Here is a 21364-nt window from a genome sequence, read left to right on the forward strand (position 1 = left end):
AAGGAAATCAGATTCTTTTTCAGATCTAGAACATGCCTCACATCCCTGATGGTTCTAACCACATCATCAAACATCCTGATTCTAACTGTTCCAATACAAAGAATACCACGAGAAGCATCATTACCTATCAACACCGTCCCTCCAAAGATTGGTTCATAGGAGTCAAACCAGTCCCTGTATGGACACATATGATATGAGCACGCTGAATCCAAAGTCCAAGTATCGGCTAAGTAATTGGAACCTATAGTAACAGCCAAAAGATCCCCATCAAAAACTAATGAACTGCTCTCCACTACATTAGCCTGCTCAGTCTTCTTCCTGTTCTTTTCCTCAAAATCTCTTTTCCTCATTAAACATTCCTTCTTTATATCCCCTTCTTTCCCATAATAAAAACAACCACTCCTCCAGTTCCCATTCTTACCCCTGGACTTGGATTGAGATTTCCCTTGATTCCAATTACCCCTGCTAGAACTCCTGCCCTGTTATTGGCTAGACTCACCCTTAGCCACCAACCCTTCTCCATGTCCTGGATAATCTGGTTTGAGAAAATTCTCACTCTCTAGAATGGTAGTAGTCACCTCATCTACTGTAAAAGTCTCCTTACCTAGCAGTAGTGTGGTTTTCGAAGTATCAAGTGAACTGGGAAACGAATACAACAGAATTAGTACTTTATCTTCCTCCTCAATTTTTACCTCAATACTCAGCAACTGCGTGATTATCTTATTGAAATAATTGAGGTGGTCTTAAACTTCTGTGCCCTCAGTCATCCTCAACTAATACAACTGTTTCTTCAAATACGGTCTATTAACTAAGGACTTGGACATATAAATATTCTCCAATTTTTTCCAAAGCTCAGCTGATGATGTTTCATTCAACACACTGTATTTAATTTCTAGAGCTAAACTTAAGGGAATGGTACTTACCGCTTTCATTTCCAACTCCTCCCACTGATCATCTAACATGATCTCTGACTTCTTGTCTTTCCTATACAATGCTTTAATCAGTCCCTATTGGACCAACACATACTTCACAGTGCTCTGCCACAAACTGAAATTATTTTTTCCATTAAAGGAACTTGGCCATCGAAGTACTCGCCATTTAAAAAAAAAATTTTCTTTCTCCTTTTTTTTTCTCTCTCCTCTAACGTCAGCACCTATCAGGATGACGTCAGCGTGACATCAGCGCTCCACGGGGAGGATCCGCGCCTCGACCCAACTCGTCCGCTCGACCCGAATCCCTGATCCACTGCACGTGCAACCCACACGTGTTCTAGCCGACCCGGATGCTGACCCGTGCCTTGACCCAGCGGGTTCCGTTTGGATCCTACTCGCAACCCAGCCTCATGATCCATGTGTCAACCCATTACGTTTTGTACCCAACCTGATTCTGAATCTAGGTCTGTCACCCAATTTTGGCACTATTCATCATGTTCTTCATCTGCAAAAAAAAAAAAAAAAATTCTTTCTTCTTTCGAATTTTTTTTTTTTTCACACCTTCACTTGAAAAATGATCCTCCTTCAATTGAAAATATTTCGAAATAATTTTTCGGCACCTGATCTGAATTTGCGTACCTCAATCCGATCTGAACGAACCGCTCTGATCTTAAGCACTCTCGCAGAAAAACTACAGATCCAAAAAATTTCTTTCGATCTTATTTGATCTATCAGGTCTACACCCAATCGAAACCGTGCTCTGATACCACTTGTTGACGCGCAGCGATTTTAATCTTCCGATCAACAAAATAAATAACATAAAGAACATTCACAGAAAAAATATAGACGAGAGATTTTACGTGGTTCGGAAAGATTGCCTACATCCACGGAGCGTGCACCTGGAGAAAAATCCACTTTGAAACGATGGCAGTACAAGATCTAATCAGACTCTCCCCGATCCCTAATCCCCTGTACACCCCTTCACCTGTCAAGCCAGTGAAGAAAAAAAATCTTCCTAAAGAAAGCCACCTCTAGCTCTCCTTGCACAAAATGACAAGCAATTCACTCTTTTTTCCATAACTTACAAACATATATATGACACCACACAACCATTAGATTTAGAGACGATCCAACGGTTGTGATACAAGCCACAATAAATAAATAACATATTTTTTAACAGATGTAAAATTAGAAGAAACTCTATATGGTTTATTCTATGTTTCTTCTCCAAATCTAAATTTAAAGCCCAAATTCCATGCTTCTAAAATGCAAAAATGTGAAGATTCCATCCAGGAGCTTTGGTGGCAGCAAAGCTGCAATCTGTATTCATAGAGCTGAACCTCGCATTATCTGCTTCCAAGCTTAGAGAACTGGATACTAGAGATTGACTTGCACTAGCTAACTTCACTACTAGGCGAAATTACTGAAAAGGTGAAAGAACCAGAAAAGAAGTGGAAGATCTTGCAGAACTTACCAGTTTCCGAACAAATATATATTATATAATTTAAATTTAAATTTAACGAAAAAAAAAAGTCGGTATTTTCAACTATGAGCACATGGGTTGCGTGTGTTTGTGTGACCATGAATGCCAATTTTCAGTTTGGCATGATATATACATATGTTTATATTAGCATGGCATGACCTCACCCCACGCAAACACCCCCCCCCCCCCCAAAAAAAAGAAAAAAAAAAAAAACAAAAAAAAAAGAGGCCAAAAGGGAGGGAAAAAACATATGAAGGAGAAGAGTCATGTACTGATTGAGGAAACAAAAATATCAAAACAATTATAGAAATGGGTGACGTATAAATCAGAAGTAATATTCTCTGTGAATTGATGATTAGTAAATTTATAAAAGGTAATAGAACTACTAAGTATCTCAAGTTTTTGGAAGACAGCACTGAACTATGGCCATGATAGAACAAGCAGACAGTGATTGGACACAGTACATGCAGAAAAATTGAAACGAAGAAGGCAAAAAACAGAGGAGAGGGGGGGGGGGGGTACCTTTCTTTGAAAAAAAAGAAACGCTAGTGAGAAACACGAGTCTCACCAATTAATTACATTGTTCAATGGGAATCCTCCAAAAGGTAAAACAGAGCTTCATTTGAAAAAGAAGAAAAGAAAGCAAGCAGGAGTAGAATGGAAGCATAGATAAGATGAATTCCCCTTTACATATTGCATGATCTTCCAGAATTAGAGGTTGTAACACCTTTATAAAAGCAGCACAGGCACTTCATTACCCTTATTTCAATGCTTCAGCTATGGCCATAGTGCTCATGGTCACAGCCAAAATCCATCTTGTTCAGACAGCACCAGCTGTCCCGATTACACTAGAACAAATGAACATGACTTGTTCTTGTGAATCTATTCTGGGATCTTTGCATACTCAACAACTGCAGTTAGGCATAAGCAATATCCATTTGCTGATTAACCAGTTGGGTATTTCGTAGGAAAGAGTTGGGAAGATGTTTAAGTGTACTGCCTACAAAACAGTGTTAGCTACCTTAACCATTTGTAGTGTTTCCATCCTCTTTTTTCAACTGCTATATAAACTTTTCTCTCCCCTTCAGAAAATTTTCTCAAAAAACTATAAAAAATAATAATAACTCAACAATTGTTACAATTGTGATCCTAAATAGAAACTAGAATTGACTTATACTGCTAACTACAACGAAACCATGCGAAACGAAAACTAGCACAATGCCAGATTGAGGCCTAAATATACTTATCCACTAAATTAGCCAAACCCGCGTGTGCGTGTAATCTTGTCATGTCTGTCCAATGCTAGAGTGATCTTTTCCTCTCCTTCTCAGGGTCTTCTTTGTCCCCACCTTGTCTCATGCACTAGAGCACTAGTGGTCACTGATTATCTTACAAAAATCAAGAGCTGCAAGTGGTTGGAACAGGAAGGAAACAGCTGATCTAATCTTTGGGAAATAACTTATCTAGTCTTTGGGGGAGCCAGTTGTCCTGGCTGATCAGGTCAATTTTCAAATTAGTTGTCAAATTTGAAATTCAAAAAGTGAACACATTCGGTTCAGTTTTTGGTTTCAAGGTTGTGAAAAACAATAAAAACCACACCAAATTGCATTATGTAATTGATTCACATAAAATTAGCATGCTTGAAAAATATATAATCACATTTCACACCCAACACTAACACCCAAACCTAAGCCCACAGCAAAGAAACCAATTGGACCCAGTTCACCTTTTCTTCACTAGATAAGCTGTTTAAAAAATAAAATTATGGTTAAAAACAAAATAAATAAATAAATAAAACACAACAAAAAAGAAAAAAAAAAAAAAAAAAACTCGCATGTATTTTGTTGTTCACTTAGCATGCTAAACATGAAAAAATGCAACTTCAAAAAATAAAAACTGATTATAAATTGACTCTCATCAGAGTCATATGTACAACCACTCAGGCATAAATACAAAATAAGTGTATCCTCGAGAAGCTCTTTAAAACTATCCCATTTTCATTATAAGATATATCCAATACACAATGAAACTTCTAATGTTTTGTAATGTGATGGTAAAAAAAATGTGAAATATGAGAACGCATTTATATCCTTTTCCATTTCAGCTTCTCTACATAAAATATGACAAAGATGCCACTGACTTTGTATTTGAACCCTTTGAAGAATTCCTCAACATATAACAATCACATCTTTGCACGTACAGTTCTGACAATGGCAAACTCTCAAGTTCAATTCCTGTCTCAAAAATTTGGCATCATTACATATCAACTGCTGGCATCTTGCCACGAATGGAAACCCTCCAACAATGGAAAACTCTCAAGTTCAATTCCTGTACGCTTCATGCATATTGGCTTCCCCTCCTGATCATCAATGGGCTCACATCACCATCCGGAGCAGTACCTCCACCAAAGGAGCAAGTAAATCATTTTATTTTCATATTTTCACAGCACCTTCCTCACTCCATACAATGATATGAAGTATAATTCATCAATCAAGGAACCAAAGAAGACAACCCCCTGCCCCCCAAGAAAAACACCACGAAGCTCTCAGCTTCACCTTGTCATAATTCCATAATATCAGCTGCTTCAGCTCTTGTCAAAACCTCATGTTAGAAATGCAAGCATACATCCCTTCTTCAAATGTCAAAAAAAAAAAAAAATCAAGTCATGTTAGCTGTGAGCATATCCAGCTCTCCCCACAAACTGGAGTCCTTGAGCAAGTTCAGACAATCAGAGCATTCACCAACATCCTTGTCCATCACACCTGAGCCTGAGACAGCTCTGTGGAATTTTGCAAATTTATTGACTCCTGCTTGAGGAAAAGTGCATAAAGAAGCTCATTCCATGAATCAGGGACACCTGGCAAGCACCAGTGGCTGCAGTCTTGTCGGTGGACAGGTGCAGGTCCAATCTCAGGACCCAGATAATACAAAGACGAGTGAGCATCTTTCCTCTGTGATGTCATGTACGTCACATTTAACAAATCCAATTTCTTCACTTGTGGCTTGTCTGCGTGCTTGGATAACACATCAACAGCAATCTTGAAATGAGTCAACATTTGATATAGAACTGGAGAAGAACTCAAATCTGGTAGTGTTTCCAAGTGACAGGTACCACCATTCCTCCAGTCATCACCTCTGTAAAATCCAGTCATGCTATTAATGCTCAAAACCATTCCTTTAAATGACTTGGTAATTGGGCAATATTGAGAGGCAAAATAATCATCTATGCACGTACAAGTTCATAAACACTTCAACTTTATGGATAAAGAGTTCTGGAAATAGTTATGAATTCAATGGCTACACTCATAGTAACGCAACGGGAGTGGTGGAAATGAATCTAGTAGTCAAAGGTAACTCTATCATTGTCATATTTAGATAAAGTAAAACACAAAAGGAAAAAAAAAATGTGACTATCCTTCAAAACAAGTGGCACTGACATGTCAGATTCAAGAATTATAGGTGAGGATGACAAATGTGTAAATTCAGGCAGTCATAGCCTAGTTCTAGGTTTAGATATTACATCTTAATCCAGAACATATAGGGCACGTTTAGCCAAGGAAAATAGCTTTCATTTTACATTTTAAACTTTTCAAATAATTCCAAAAATGCCACCTTTGTTTTCCAATTTCCCAACATTTATATGGAGAACTTGGAAAACAACAAAAAGATGTTCTCCAAGTTTCCTATACAAATGTTGAAAAACTGGTAAACACAGTATTTTTTTGTTTTTTTGTTTTTTAAGTTCTTTGGAAAATTGAATATAGAAAAATAAAAACTGTTTTCACAACTAAATAGTCCCGTAGATATTTTAGCAATTTGAGATTTTTTTGGGGAAGGGAGTATTTTGACTATCTTAGGGCTATATTGTAATATGAGTTCTATTTTTAAATGTACGGTTTATAACTACTGGCTGTGTTATGAACAGCTTGGTTGCACAGTTGTCATTTGAATTCAAACTTCCTGTCATCCCTCTCACATTCTTCTTATCTTCTTCCACTTCTTCTTTTTCTCTCTCTAAAATGAAAAACATTAGGTTGTTGCATAGTTAGGTCTTTTAGGCATTCTTTTTTCTTAGGAGGGGGGGAGGGGGTGATTATTTTGAGTATTTTAATTATTTTGAGGCTATTTCAAATATACGAGTGTTATTTTAAAATTCTCTCTCTCTCTCTCACTGATGGGTGGTCCATATATTTTCTTCTGATAAATAATGTGTTAAAATATTGAAATTCCATGAAGATAAAGTGAAATCTTTCAAACTGTTGAAATCTGCAACACAATCTCAATGCTCACGTAGGCACAGCGCACACACACATTGGAGGGCATGCTGAGAGAAAAAATTTTGGGATATCTGCATAAAATTCCCACAAAATAATTAAATAGAGCTATGTTGATCATAATTGCCTTCATTTAGGGTTCAACAACTTGCCAAAATGAAAATGAGTAAGAACCCTCTTTAGACACCTTATCGTCAAGCCATTCGCCTAAATCTATTTGCAATGCCTTCTCTGAGCCATTTCCCTCACCTTACAAAACCTTTGAGCTCTTTGAGCAAATGGCATAGATGATGAGATTTGGACAACATAAAGCAGAAGGGAAAGAAAGAATAAAGTAAGAATTTTGAATTATCAAGCATGTCCAGTGGTGGATGTGTGCAGGAAGGAGAATCTACATAGGCTGTTAAAAGAGGGATTTTCAAAAGAGACCAGTTGCCTGTGTCCTTACAAGTGATTTTGAACCAAAGGGTAGTTTTTCTAGAACTTATGATCAAAAGAGACTGGAGGGCCCTAAGAATTAGAATCCTGAAGGCCAAAGAGGTTAAAGGGTGGAGACTCTTTGCTATGGCATGCCAGTGGGAGGCAGGTGAAGAGACACAATATCGCAGTAAGCATTTGAAGCCTTCATAAAGGACTGCATACAAGGTCCTATCCAGATGTCATTGCTCATGGGACTTGAAGAGTACCAAGGATCTTCACAGAAGTTTCACCCTAGACCCATGCAGGATCGCCAGCCAGTTTTGTTCGAATGTGGAGGCTTAGCAAGTAAAAACACAGGCCAAATTTGAGAATATGTGGCTCAAGGTGGATGGTTTTGGGAGCTTGGATAAGAAGTAGTGGGACCAGAAATTGAGGAGTGGTAAAGCTAGAATTATTTTAGTGGTCAAGTTGATATCTCTTAAGGGAAGGTTGAGGACTAGGAATTTCAAGACCTTCAAGGATATGTCAATGACACCAAGAAGAAGATGCTCGGAATTATCAGTCATCTTTCCAAGAAGAAGCTGCTGGGAATTATCAGTCCACTGGAGGCAAAAAAGGTCAAAGGGGCTCAACAATAAGAAGGAAGAGCAGACATGTGCTTTGAAAAATGAGTTGGGAAGAACTATTGAGATTGAAGAAATCTCCTAGAGGCAAAATCCAAAGTTTTAAGGCTCAAAGAAGGGGACAAAAATACAATTTTTTTTCCACATTAGCTGATCACAGGAGATATAATCTCATTGACCTAGTGGAGATCGGTGGGACTACTTTATCCCTTAAAGGGAAATATGGGAGGGGAATAGTGGTTTCTATCAACAACTCATTAATAAAACAACAACTATTAGACCCAAACTAGATGGTTTAAGGTTGTCATGCTTGAAAGTTGAAAAGGTTGAATCTCGGCAATAAGCACAGATGAATTCCACATCCTGGCCCAAATAACATTAACCTTAGGCTCCGGCCTCGCTAGACAAATCTCGTAGCCATTGAGCAAAGTCCTCATTATCAGCCATCGTCATCTTCCCCCAAAACTATTATGGTGCACCTCATTGATGCGATTTTGGACCTCCACTTGCTTTCGTCTTGTCCTGTGCCACATTATAGTATTCGGTAATGAGCACAGATGAATTCTGCATTCAAGCGCAAATGACATTAACCTCAACCTCCAGCCTCGCCAGCTATCGAACATCCTTGAGTCACTAATCGATGACTTCATGGTACTAATCCTGAAGGTATTCCAGGCTGCATCATAGAGATGCATCTTAGGCGAGATATATCCTCTCTGGTCAATATCTCACAATAGGCATTATGCTTAGCAGTCTCCTAGAGGAATACTATGAGTTTAGGGGTCCACTTGCTAATAAAAGGAAATTTGGTGGACATCGATTCAACGCTATAGTCTTAATGAGGAAGGATTCTATTTTCACTTCATCAGACAGAAATGAAACCCTATCAAAGAGCAATGAGGATAATCCCTGTATTGTCTTCACCAATATCGCCTTCAAAAAATCAAGCAACTCAAAGGGCCGACCTATTCCTCTTGGCAAAGGGAATCAAAGAATGCTTCCACAAATTCCCTAGTCTGCTTGTAGGCAATCGTGAATGGAAGCAGAAGAGAGACTAAAGTTATGATTAGATAGAAAAAGGGGAGATGGTGTGATTAAGATGGGGAGATGGTGGATTGGTTGTGAGTGTACTTGTTACACTAGCCCCCTCAGAGTTGTAAGGTGGGAATAATAAAAGAGTTGTACAAGTTCTAGAAATCATATAAGAGGAAGAAAATGGGGAAGGAGACAAAAAATAGATTAGAAGAGATAAGGAGATGGAGAGAGAAAGGGACATAAATAGAAAAGTATTGGCAATTAGAGAAAGGAAATAAAAGGATAAAGTGGCACAGGGGTGAAAATGATACTTGTTTCTAACATTGTGTGAATTGAGTTTAAGGTTCATCACAACTAAAACTAATCACATATTTGTACCATCCCTAAGTCAAACTTGGAGTAACAATTTACCCATAATTGTGCCAAAATGTAGCTATGGTTACAAGCAATAAATTCAAAGCATTTAAAGGCTTAGTCATAAATTGGCACCATTTCTAAGCATTAATGGCCCAATTATTATATTAGTCAGTGTTTTAAAATGCTCAATCGAGGGTCACCTCAAGGCAAGGAATGCTTAAAATGCCTTGAGGCTCAATCTCAAATACCAAATTCCAAAGAGGCTAACGCATTACATGTTGAGGCGTACGCATTTTGCGCCTTTTTAGTTGAGGCTTACACATTTTAGGTGTGTGATTCTCACGTTAGAATTGGTCAGAAAATTTTAACTACATATGTGTCATAATATGAGTTTATTTCTAAAACTCTTGAACCTCTACCTTTCCAAAATAACTAGACTTGCATCTTACGTCATGAAAATAGTTTGAATTTTGTAATGGTATAGCTATCTCTTGTCATGATTTATATCATGTATTCAAGTCAACAATTTTTTAACAACGAACAAATATTTTGCAAAGCACATCTAGTTTTTCCTTTTTCACATTATATTTGTGATTTTCTTAATTTTTACTTTATTTTAAATATATATAATTTATTTAATAATTTTTTATCCTAAACAACAAATTCTCAAAAGGCTCATGCCCCAACGCCTTAAGGCTCATGCTTCTCCTTTTGAAGGTTAAAACGCTTCGCCTTACGCCTTTGCCTTTTACAACATTGATATTAGTCGTACATTGGCATTATTTATAAGCATTAATGGTCCAATTGTTATAGCTAACTCTCATGCCCTATGATTGCTTGCCTCGTCATTCGCCTAATGATTAGGTGAACTTTGTCACCTAAGCTAGCATTTACTCATTTGCCTCACCTAGGGAGTGGACAACCTCCAAATGGATGGACAATCTTCCTTGTGATTCCCTAGATGGTTTGGCAATGAATGGTTTGCCTCAGATGGCGATTGCCATATGTCCAAATGACACGCTTCATGCGTGTTGCCTAGGTGACCTATCATTGTAATTCTTGCTTCTTATGGCGACATCGATGTAGATGATTCGCCTAAACTCCTTCACCTAGGTGAATATCACCTTTCTAGTTTTTTAGGCAATTAATATATCTCTCTCAAATGTGTGGTGTGTTGCTTCACGATGATCACCAAATTTAATCAAGAACAATAAACAGAAAAAGCAAACACAAGACACAAAGAACACAAAATATAACGTGGTTTCGCTTCGATGTGAAACCCACATCCACAGGAGACAAAGGAGAAAATATTCACTATGAATAGTAATAGATTTCAAGAATAGTCTCACTCTCACCCAAATCCTAATTACACCTAGGTTTTCTTACACACACAACACATAGCTCTGGCTTACGATATTTATATAAGTTCTATGCCTAGAACTATTGGACATAAGCAATAATAGATAAAATATAAGACACCTACCAAAAGCAAAGTGGGACAAAATACAAGACACCTCAACAAATCTCCACCTTGTCTTCAATTTTCATCCTCTCCCACCATGCCTCGTTAAAGGGTTTACCTTATGCTGGAAAGTTTAACCAAGTGCAAGCAATGCTCAAACTTGATTGTAGGAACTAGCTTAGTCGACGTATCTGCTAAATTATCTTGTCCCAATCTTCTTAACTTATTTATCCTGGGTGATGACCTCTAGAACAAGTGATACTTGACTTCTATGTGCTTAGTCCTCTAATGGTGCACCTAATCTTGAGTCAAATGTATGGCACTTTAACTGTCATAGTATATTGTACTATCATCCTTATCAACTCTCATGTCTTTGACCAAGTCGTTCAGCCACAAAGATTCCTTCACTCCTTCTACCAAAGCCAGGTACTCTACCTCAGTTGTCAACAAGTCTATTGTTGATTGCAAAGTTGCCTTCCAACTGATGGTATTTCTAAGAAAAGTGAAAACATGACCTATCAAGGACCTCCGCTTATCCAAGTCACCTATATAATCCGCATTTTCCTATGACTCCAACAACTCACTTGCCCTTCCATAAACCAAGCCACAAATAGCTGCGATCAAACTAGATAACTGGTAGTGAGGGAAGAATGAAGACCAAGCGATAGTGGTTGTGCAAACGATCGAGTGACAAAGATTGCCTCGAAAAATCACCTAGTCATTCTAGCAACTAAATGGAAGGTCGCCCAAGTGAGGCACAAATCTAGCATCGCCCCAGTTGTGCAAGACTAAATTCAATCTTCAAATGGTAAAAAGGAAATCGCCAGAATGGGATGCTAGTTCGCCTAAAGGCCCTAAACCCCTTCACCTAGGTAAATATCACCTTTTTAGGCTCTAGGTAGATTAACATACCTCTCAACCGTAGGATGCGTCACCTCGCGATTGATGGCACAGAGAATTGACCAAAGAATATTCCAAGAAAGGATTGCCCAAGAAGGGATATATAACAGTTTGTGGTTGGTCAAAACTAAGGTCGTAATTTAAAGCTACTCATTATAAGCATCATAAGTAAATAAATGGAGCAATCTTGAGGGGCATTGTGTGTGCCATCTTTGTGCACCTCATAGTATATGGTAATGGTTGCCTGGTTATGACAATCGACTAGCACATGGCAAACAAATGCTAATCACTTAATTCAATGTCGCCATAAGAACTACAATGACAAGTCACCCAGGCGATGCAAATGACAAGCGTTGCTTTGACATGTAGCAGTCGCCCATGCGAGGCAAACCTTTCATCGTCAAACCATCCAATGAATCCCAAGGAAGATTGACCATCCATCTAGAAGTCGCCTACTCACTAGGCAAGGTGAACAAGTAATAGCCCACCTAAGCAATAGAGGTCGCTAAGTCATTAGGCGAAGTCACCCAAGTATAAGATTGACCATCCATCTAGAATTCGCCTACTCACTAGGCAAAGTGAACAAGCAACTGCCCACCTAGGCAATAGAGGTCGCCAAGTCATTAGGCGAAGTCACCCAAGTATAAGCAACTAGGTAAGCAATCATTGAGCCTAATCAACTATAATAATTGGACCACTAATGCTTTAAAAAATCCCAATTTATGACTACGCCTTTAAATGCATTAAATTTATGTCTTATAACCATAGCTACTTTTGGCACAATTTGGGATAAATTTTTAACTCCAAGTTTGACTTCCGGAGGGTATAAATATGCTATTAGTTTCGGTTGTAATGAGCCTTCAACACATTCAACTCAATTCAAGCAATGTGACAAACAACTATCACTTTAGCCTCCAAGCTACTTTATCCCTTTATTTCTATATCTTATTGTCTCTACTTCCTTAACACTATCCCTTTCTCTCTCTCCCTCTCCTTATCACTTTTAATCTAGCCCAGTCACCTCCCTCATTTTCTTTATCCAGTCCTAAGACTGAGGTATGTGGATATGCCTTTCACTACAGCATCAGAGGCTCGTAGGGACTTAAGAGGCGACAATGGTGAACACTATGCAATAAGGGCTGTAATCAGTTCCAACCGGTTCCATTGCCTAAAAACATATGACTAAACAGATCTCTTCTGTTTTTTTATTTTACAAACCAATACCAAACTGGAAACCAACAGTTTAGCTAATCAAAAAACTTAAATTTTTCAGCTCAGTTTGGTTTACTAACTGAACTTTTTAATTTTAACTATTGAATTCAATATATTTGGTTCATTTGAACCTTATTGTCAAAGAACAGTAGGCAAAAATCCCATTAAAACCAGGCCCAAGTTGCAAATGCAGTCTTAGCCAAAGCCTATGGGTTTAGGGATAGATGGGCTTGCCAATGGCCTGGTGGATTTTTATAAGAAAGAGAGGGCTCCCCAATTTTCCATGCAACCAATATGGACAAATTCACAACTCACAATGGTTGTTGCACTGCTGGTAGTAGCCTGCTGCATAATCGAAATGCAAACACTGAAAGTCCATTTTTATTTGTCAAAAATCATTTTGAGATAAGTAGGTAGCAATCTTCCTCCTCTATAATATGCTTCTATTCCCAATTGAGGAAGTTTATAATTCTATTTTCTTCTCAGTGGCAAATAACAAATTATGAATAATTGAGTAGTTATAAAATTACAAATTTAAAATGAATAACAAAAGAAAAGTAAACATAATATCTAAAATTCAATTAAATTAAATAATTGAATATAATTCAGTTTCTCATTTTTTTGTTTTAGTATATTTCTAAAACCAAAATCCATATCAAAAATCAATATTTAAAGACATAAGAAAGCAAAACCAAAAGCAATTGTAAAACTAATCTGAAATGCAAAAAATGGTTCATTTTTTTAGTTTGGTTATTGTTTTTCAATAATTTGTGTATACCCCTATCTTGAGTTCAAGAATGGTAGGTGGCAACTAGAAGCACAATGGCTTAATGACGATGTTATATCTAATCGGAAAAGAGGATGACGGCCTTTGAGTGCTTCAAAGGGCTCCAACTGAGGCAGCATGGCTTTTTTATGGGTTCATATCTGACATGGGATGGAAGTGTTGTGTCAGGCACCCCACTTGTGCCAAACACAAATACTACAACTATTGGTATTAAATATACAACCAAACTAAAGCAATGCATAAACTAACAATCAAAGATAGCAATAAAGAATAACACAAGAATTTACAAGGTTCGGTAAAGAATTACCTATGTCCTCGGGCACCGATGATCAATCCACTATTTCCAGAGAATTACAACTTGAGAAAATTTCAAATTACTAATAGTAATTAGAAATACCTTAGAGTAAAAATACTATTTGTAACTCTACAAAGCTGGAGAGCCATTTACAAATTGTGAGGGAAGCTCCTTATATACCCTCAAGCCAAAGGTTTAAAAAAAAAACCTTCCCAACAATGTGGGACTAAAAACCAACAAATCTCCACCTTGATAATAAATTCAACAAATTTTTCAATCATAAACATTCTCTGGAGTTCCACATCATCAGTGCCTTCCAAAAGCATTCACAGTTGCAGAATATTAATTAAGTCCAAACAATGCTTGAACTTTATTGTCGTCACAACTTTGGTTAACATATCTGCGGGATTCTCAATTGTAGCAATCTTCTAAAGAAGTATTTTGCCTTCATCAATTATGTCCCGCATAAAGTGAAATCAAGCGTCGATGTGTTTCGTTCGTGCATGGTAGACTTGGTTCATTGCCAAAAAAATAGCACTTTAGCTATCATAGAACACAGTAATGTGCTTATAAACAACTCCCGAATTTCCAAGTAAACCCTGCAAGCAAATAGCATCCTTAACAGCCTTTGAAGCTGTCATGTATTCAGCTTCAATCATAGACAAAGCAATAGTATACTGTAAGGTAGACCTTCAACTCACAGGACCATTAGCAAATGTAAATACATATCCAGTAGTTGATGAACATTTATCTAGATTACTTGCAAAATCCACATATCCAATAACATGTTGATCAATAGTATTATTTTTCTCAACTACTATACCAACATCAATAGTATTCATAATGTATCGGAAAACACATTTCATAGTTTGCCAATGTCCTTTACTCAAATCATGCACATACCTGCTCACCATACTAATAGCTTGTGACATATCAGGTCTTGTACAAACCATTGCATACATCAGACTACCAACTGCACTTGCATAAGGAACTTGCGACATATACTTACATTTCTCATCTAAATTAGGAGATAAAGATGCACTAAGTTTGAAGTGAGGAGCAAGCGGAGTGCCAACTAGTTTTGACTGCTCAGACATGCGAAAATTTTGCACTACCTTCTTCAAATACTGTTTTGGAGTCAAACTAACTCTCCCTCTCACTCTATCTCTGCATATCAGCATACCAAGTATCTTCTTTGCTTCGCCAAGATCTTTCATCTAAAACTCTTGATTTAACTAATCTTTCAATTTGTTGATTTCTTCCCTGTTCTTTGAAACTATCAACATATCATTAGCATATAAGAGTACATATATAAAAGATCCATTTTGTAGTCTGCGAAAATAAACACAATGATCATGTTTATTTCTAATGTACTTGTGACCAATCATAAACTGATGAAATCGTTTGTACCACCGTCTTAGAGACTATTTTAAACCATACAACGATTTTCCCAGTTTTCATACCCAATTTTCTTTTCCAATAACCTTAAATACATATGGCTGACTCATAAAGATTTCTTCTTCCAAATCATCATGTAAAAATGCAGCTTTTACATCGAATTGAACTAGTTCAAGATCAAATTGTGCTACCAAAACAAACAAAATTCGAATTGAAGAATGTTTAACAACTAGAGAGAAAATACCTCATTATAATCAACACCTTCCTTTTGTGCATAGCCCTTAGCTACCAATCTAGCTTTGAAGCAAACATTATTTGCATCTAGAAATCTTTCTTTATTTGCATAAACTCATTTGCAACCAATTGCTTTCTTACCTTTGGGCAGCTGGGCTATCTCTAAAGTCTGATTCTTATGAAGAGACTGCATTTCTTCATTTATCGCACTATTCCATTTGTCTGATTCAGAGTTTCTCACTGTTTCCTTGAAATTGCAAGGAACGTCATCATCTAGAACTGGAAGTACATAGGCCACCATGTCAACATACCGGGCAGGTTTTCGAATTTCTTTTCTTGGCCTCTAAGAATTAATTAATTCTTGTTGCTATGGAGATTCTTGGATTGAAAAATCTCCTCTTCTTGTACACTATTCTCCATTGTAACTGGAAAGTTACATTGTGAAGCATTATTTCTCACTAGGTCTCCCAAAATTGTCTCAACCTCCACCTGTTGTTGAGTATCACTGGTCTTTTCTTCAACTAGTTACTCCTTACGTATTGTTTCATTTATCATTGCAAGTTCATCAAAAGTCACATCCCTATTTATAATCATTATTTTCATTTCTAAACACCAAAGACAGTATCCATGGAATCCTGCACTAATCCCCAAGAATATTGTTTTCTTGGCTCTTGGATCCAACTTTGATTCTTTAACATGATAATAAGCAACAATACCAAATACATGTAAAGAATCATAATCATTAGTAGATTTTCCACACCATACCTCATAGGGTGTTTTTCTCCCAATCGCAAATGACAGTTGATGAAATGACATGCATACCTAATAGCCTCAGCCCAAAACCTTTTGTCCAACCCAACACTAGATAGCACATATCGAACTTTCTCCAACAAAGTCTGATTCATGCGCTCTTCCAGTGCCACCCCATTCTGTTGTGGTGTATTTATAACTGTAAAGTGTCGAGCAATACCTTCATCTTGACATATTGTTGTTTAAGGTGTGGCTCTTATACTTGGAGTTTCATAAACAAAGGAAGGGGGCTGCACAATAGGGACTCGTCGACGAGTGCCCTGTGCTCGTCGAAGAGTAGATCCCGAGAGCAAGGAAAACTCAAAGTTTCTAAGATACTGAGAGCAGATTTAAAGGATCGTCGACGAGTGGCCAGACTAGTCAATGAGTGTCCTTTGTCTCATCGACGAATCCCCTGTTCTTGTCGACAAGTGTTCCTAGGCTGCGAGCAATTTTTTGAATTTTGAATCTAAACGTTGGGGTGGTTAGGTAATTGGAGGGAAACCTCTTAGGGACTTTTATATATGTCATTCTAGGCGTGTATTGACAAAGAGTGATCATTTGTGAAGTGTATTGTGTACTTAGTGAAATTCTTGTGCCATTGCTTCCGTGGATGTAGGCTTTGCCGAACCATGTAAATCTTGTTGTTGTGCTTGTTGTTTCTTATTTACCGGTTGAGTTTAATTTGCTTGTTGCGTTTTTTATTCTGTTGTGTATCCTATATCCGATCCTTATTTACAACAAATTGGTATTAGAACGATTGTTGTCATGGCATCAGGATCATCTTCTGCAAGATTTGACATTATCAAATTCGATGGAACCGGAAATTTTGGTTTGTGGTAGAGGAGAGTCAAGGATATTCTTGTGCAACAAGGAATGGCGAAGGCTTTACGTGACGTTCAACCAAAAGGAATGGATGAGGTAACATGAGGAGATTTGAAAGCAAAGGCCGCTTTTACAATACGCTTGTGTTTGGCCGACGAAGTTCTCTATTGTGTGATGGAGGAGGATTTTCCAGCGTATATGGCGAAAGTTAGAAAGCCAATACATGTCCAAATCACTCAACAATAATTTCTTTCTTAAGCAACGTCTTTATTGGCTTAAGACAGTTAAAGGATCAAACTTAGATCAATATATTAATGCATTTAATCAAATCATAAGTGACTTGATGAGAGTTAATGTTAAGTTTGATGAAGATGATAAGGCGTTGATGTTGCTAAACTCCTTGCCCTGGACTCATACCTATGAAAATCTGGTTACCACTCTTACATGGGGAAAAGAGACTCTTGATTTAGAAGAGGTAACAAGTGTCTTGCTGAATTTTCATCAAAGGCTGAAAATATGTGATGAAAGAGAAGGACTTGTCATAAAAGGTAATAATGAGTGTGGCAAAGGGAAGTTTAAAAGTGGGTCAAATCAGAAACCCCGTACTCAATCCAAGAAGAAAAAGGAAATCCAGTGTTATAAATGCAGTAAAAAGGGCATGTCAAACCGGAGTGTCTAGATTGGAAGAAGAGAAATGCTGAAAAGCATAAGGGCATTTCGAAATCAGCGAATATGGTTCAAGAAGGAAGTTCAGTTTGCAGCGATGGTAATGTTCTTTCAGTTTCATTGGGGTCAGATAATCTTACGGACTCTTGGATACTTGACTCGGCTTGTTCTTAGCATATGACTCCAAACAAAGAGTGGTTCAACACTTACAGGTTAGTGAATTCAGGTTCAGTTCTTATGAGTAATGATGTTTCTTGCAAAATAATTGACATAGAAAATGTTAAGATAAAAATGTTTGATGGTGCTGTGAGAACCTTGAGCAATGTAAGACATATACCGGAGTTGAGGAAGAGTTTGATATCACTTGACAATTTGGATTGTAATGGTTTCAATTACAAGTCCGAAGGTGGAGTTATGAAAGTTTGCAAAGGAAATCTGATAGTGATGAAAGGGCAAAAGTTAGATGGGAATATCTACACATTGCAAGGAACTACTGTTGTAGGTGGAGCTATAGTAGTAGATGCTGAATCTGAGGAGACCGTCTTGTGGCATATGTGTCTAAAGGATATGGGAGAACATGGTATGAAAGAATTACAAAAGAGGAAACTATTAAAGGGTTTGAAATCATGTCAGCTGGACTTTTGCAAGATTTGTGGTCTTGGAAAACAAAACAAGGCAAAATTCAAGTCAGTTGTTCACAAGACAAAAGGTATTCTTGATTATGTGCATTCCGATGTTTGGGGCCCGATTAGAGTTGCATCAAAGGGTGTACATGTGTATTATGTGAGTTTTATTGATGATTACTTATGGAAATTCTGGGTATACTTCATGCGGAAAAAGTCTTATACGTTTGTCAGGTTCAAGATTTGAAAGGCTAAAGTGGAAAACCAAACGAGGAGAATCAAATGCATGAGGTCGGACAATGAGACCGAATACGTTGATTCTAGGTTTATGGAGTTTTGTGAGCAGCAGTCCATTAAGAGACACTTTACCATTCGCTGGACACCTCAGCAAAATGGTGTGGCAGAAAGGATGAACTGGACTCTAGCTAAGACAGCTCGGAGTCTCAGGCTTAATGCAGGACTATTGAAGAACTTATGAGCTGAGGCAATTAGTATGACTTGTTTTCTGATAAACCGATCACCAAGGGCATCACTAGAGGGTAAAGTGGCAGAAGAGGTATGGACAGGAAATGCAGTAGATTACTCCTGATTAAAAGTATTCAGGTGTCCAGCCTATGTTCACAGGTCTAGTGAGGAGAGGTCTAAGCTTGACCCGAAGTCTCGTCATTGCATCTTTTTGGGATATCAAAAGGGTGTGAAGGGTACAAGTTATGGGACCCAATGGCAAACAAGGTGATGATTAGTAAGGATATAGTCTTTGATGAAAAGGTTATGGTGAAACGTACTCAAGATTGTGATGAACAGAAATAGAAGCCAGAAAATTGGGGCAAAGATGAACATGTTGTGCAGGTGGAGTTGGAAGCTCAAGGCAACGGCAATGATCATGGTCCGTTGGTTGCAAGGATTTCTAGCTCGGGAAACCTGCAAGTTGACGATCTTCCTATACAAAGATCCAGACGTACTAGCAGGCCACCGCCAAGGTATGGATTTGAAGAGTTAGTGTCTTATGCTTTTCTTATCAGTTGCAACGATCCAACCACATTTCAAGAGGCAATGCACGGCCAGGAGAAAAGTAGGTGGATGGGAGCAATGATTGAAGAGATGGAATCACTTCATAAGAACCTAACTTGGGATTTGGTGAAGCTTCCAGATGGGAAGAAACCGATAGGCTGCAAATGGGTATATAGAAAGAAGGAGGCAATTTCAGAAAAGGAAGGAAAAAATTTCAAAGCAAGGTTAGTGGCAAAAGGGTACTCACAGAAAAAGGGGATAGACTATGATGAGATCTTTTCACCTGTGGTCCGACATACTTCTATTAGGATCGTGTTGGCGTTCATAGCTCATTATTATCTTCATTTAGAATAAACGGATGTGAAGACGGCATTTCTTCACGGTGACTTGGAGGAACATTTCTATATGGTACAGCCAGAGGGATTCAGTGAACTAGGGAAAGAAATCTTAGTTTGTAAGTTGAATAAATCTCTTTATAGGTTGAAACAATCTCCAAGGCAATAGTATAAAAGATTTGATTCCTACATGATCAAGATTGGCTACAAAAGGTGTGAGTATGACTGCTGCGTATATGTGAATAAGCTTGAGGATGGTTCTCTTATTTTCTTGTTATTGTACGTCGATGACATGTTGATAGCCGCAAAAGATTTAACTAAGGTGAATCAGTTAAAGGAACTGTTGCATAAGGAGTTTGACATGAAAGATCATGGTACAGCCAAGAAAATACTTGGGATGGGGCCGGGACAGAATTGCAGGGAGGTTATGGCTATCTCAGGGCCATTATGTACATAAGGTGTTGGAGAGGTTTAGCATGGCTGATGCAAAACCGGTGTGTACACTTCTAGCAAGTCATTTTAAGTTGTCTACTGCAGATTGCCCAAGTACGGATGATGATATCCGAGATATGTCAAAGGTCCACTATACTAGCGCTGTGGGGAGTTTAATGAATGTCGTGGTGTGTACGAGGCCAGATTTGGCACATGTTGTGAGCGTTGTGAGTAATTTTCTCTTCAATCCAGGAATACAGCATTGGGAAGCCGTCAAATGGACATTCAAATACTTATGGGGTACATTGGGATATGGTATCATGTTCGGCAAGCAACAGGGTTGTCCTTCAATTATGGGGTATGTTGATGCTGACTACACAGGAGATATGGAGGACAGAAAGTCTACAACGGGTTATGTTTTTACTCCTGTAGGAGTACCTATATGTTGGAGATCCATGGTTCAATCTCTAGTAGCGTTGTCCACGACTAAGGCGGAATATATGGCAGCTTCCGAAATTGCAAAGGAAGCCTTATGGGTTAACAGTTTGGTCAAAGAGTTGGGATTACAGCAAGATGGGGTGGTGCTGCATTGTGATAGTCAGAGTGTCATTTACTTGGCGAAGAATCAGGTATACCATGCTAGAGCTAAACATATTGATGTGAGGTTCCACACGATTCGAGAGTTGATTACTTCAGGTGAACTTGCATTGGAGAAGGTTCACACTTCTAAAAATGCAGCGAATATTTTGACGAAATCGGTTACTTCTAAAAAGTTCAAGCATTACTTGGACTTACTTCATGTCTAAAATTGATAGAAGGGAGACAAACCCAACCGAGCGTTTCAAATTCAAAGAGAAGCAGTTAAACATGTTTTTCAGGATTCTCCTAAGGAACGTATAATCGCTAAGGTGGAGATTGTTGTTTAAGGTGTGGCTCTTATACTAAGAGTTTCATAAACAAAGGAAGGAAGGGGGCTGCACAGCAGGGACTCGTCAACGAGTGCCTTGTGCTCGTCGACAAGTAGATCCCAAGAGTAAGGAAAACTCAAAGTTTCTGAGATACCGAGAGCAGATTTAAAAGATCGTCGACGAGTGGCCAGACTAGTCGATGAGTGTCCTTCTTTGTCTCGTCGACGAGAACACCGTGTTCTCGTCAACGAGTTGCGAGCAGTTTTTCGAATTTTGAATTTGAACATTGCGGTGGTTAGGTAATTGGAGGGAAACCTCTGAGAGACTATTATATATGTCATTTTGGCCTTGTATTGACAGAGA

At 38.1% G+C, this 21364-nt stretch overlaps 1 protein-coding gene across 1 annotated transcript in view; it reads right to left on the reverse strand.

The window, feature by feature from the left end:
* Positions 1 to 4361: 4361 nt before the first annotated feature.
* Positions 4362 to 21364, reverse strand: part of LOC131156295 (protein trichome birefringence-like 11) — a 32328-nt gene continuing 15325 nt past the window's right edge. The window contains exon 4 of the mRNA XM_058109853.1: positions 4362 to 5550. Within this exon, the coding sequence (XP_057965836.1) occupies positions 5172 to 5550 (379 nt within the window). The 3' untranslated portion in view covers positions 4362 to 5171. The remainder of the gene's footprint in view (positions 5551 to 21364) is intronic.

Source organism: Malania oleifera, chromosome 5 (assembly GCF_029873635.1).
Source record: "Malania oleifera isolate guangnan ecotype guangnan chromosome 5, ASM2987363v1, whole genome shotgun sequence".
Classification (NCBI taxonomy): Eukaryota; Viridiplantae; Streptophyta; class Magnoliopsida; order Santalales; family Ximeniaceae; genus Malania; species Malania oleifera.